Below are 1,441 nucleotides of genomic sequence, written 5' to 3' on the forward strand. Positions count from 1 at the left end.
GTCTGCTCTAGACAAGTGTCGTTTCTCCCTTCTATGTCTTGTCCCCTCATCTGTCTTCCCAGACCTCCTGGCACCTCTGGGTTAGCACGACTGGTCGCCGCAATGTCAACTCAGACCTGGCTGAGGGTGGCTCTGCCTCCCTGCCACACAGCCGGGCGCGGTATCTGGGCCCGTGCAGTGCACCAGCTTCTCCTCTGTGCGCTTGTTCTTCATACAGCGCTGGGGGGAGTGACACCCCTAGGAGTCTTCCTTCCCCACTGAAGAACCCAGAGCGACTCACTTGTGCCATGCCCCTCTAGACCCAAAGAACCAGGATCCCTCGGGATGAAGTTAGGGAGCTGTTCCCGTGCAGTGAATCCAGTGCTCTGTATTACCCTGGTTATGCCATGGAATCACCTGGAAGTTCTTTTTATTTTTATTTTTTAACATGCTATGGATTGTTTTTTTAATACATTTATTTTATTCTTATTATTTTTATACATTCAATTGCTATACATCATTTAGACTTGCAGAGAGAACTGACCCAAGAAGAACTACACTTCAGACCAGTCTGGTTGAGAATACTACGCGTTATCATCAACAGGTAATGAGCCATTTCTGTGTCCCACCAACGTCTTACTTCTCTATTTTTCTCCCTAATTTCCTTCCCTAGACTCTTCCTCTCTCCGGCCCTCCTTCCACACTGACTGCGGCGTCCATAACTATTTCCAATGCTTTTATGCCCTGCAATCACCTGGGAGCTCTTAGAGACACGTGTACCAGGGCCTACCTCTCCGATTTCTGGGAACCCTCCGGCGACTCTAACATGCAGTCAAGCTGGAGAGCCTCTGGTCTATAGCAGCCTCGCTACAGAACGGCTGCCCCACCAGCTGAGCCCGTATTTCTCATTTCTAACCAGCTGTGTCCTCTGCCTGTAGTCCTGACATGTGCTCCCTCTGCTTTTAACGAAGGCCAGGCCCGGCCTCACCTACTCGCCTCTCGTCGTCGAGTGCGTCTCTCAGGGTGGGGGCTGTCACTTCCCACGACCCCCACGAATTTGCCACAGCGTGGCTCTGGAGGGAGCTCTGTGCTAACTGAGCAGAGGGCATAGGCCATCCCACCACTCATACTAAGGCGACTCTATGGGGTGCCCGGGGCCCGGCAGACCAACAAGCAGGGCCTTGCCAGGACCTCAGGGGCACCTGCTGCCTTCGCCATGCAAGAGTCTCTTCCCGTAATCTTCTCCAGAACAAATGTCACCAGTCTCTTACCTTCTTCTTCATTCCATATGAGGTTTGACACACAAAACATAGCGGCAAGTTGCAGTTTGACATGGGAGTGACCCTGTCATAGAAAAGAGGAGGTATTAAAATGGAAACAGTCTCATTTTAGACCTTTTCTTTTCTTTTCTTTTCTTTTTTTTTTTTTTTTTTTTTTGATTTTTTTTATAGGAAATTTCTCT

The 1,441-nt window shown here is 49.8% G+C and overlaps 1 protein-coding gene across 2 annotated transcripts in view; it reads right to left on the reverse strand.

Moving 5' to 3' along the window:
• Positions 1-1,441, reverse strand: part of ARMC8 (armadillo repeat containing 8) — a 122,762-nt gene that overhangs the window by 8,450 nt on the left and 112,871 nt on the right. For both annotated transcript variants that reach the window (XM_014591443.2, XM_014591444.2), the window contains one exon: positions 1,251-1,323. In XM_014591443.2, coding sequence (XP_014446929.1) covers positions 1,251-1,323 — 73 coding nt within the window. The remainder of the gene's footprint in view (positions 1-1,250; positions 1,324-1,441) is intronic.

Source organism: Tupaia chinensis, unplaced genomic scaffold (assembly GCF_000334495.1).
Source record: "Tupaia chinensis unplaced genomic scaffold, TupChi_1.0 Scaffold000574_1, whole genome shotgun sequence".
In the NCBI taxonomy this organism is placed as follows: domain Eukaryota; kingdom Metazoa; phylum Chordata; class Mammalia; order Scandentia; family Tupaiidae; genus Tupaia; species Tupaia belangeri.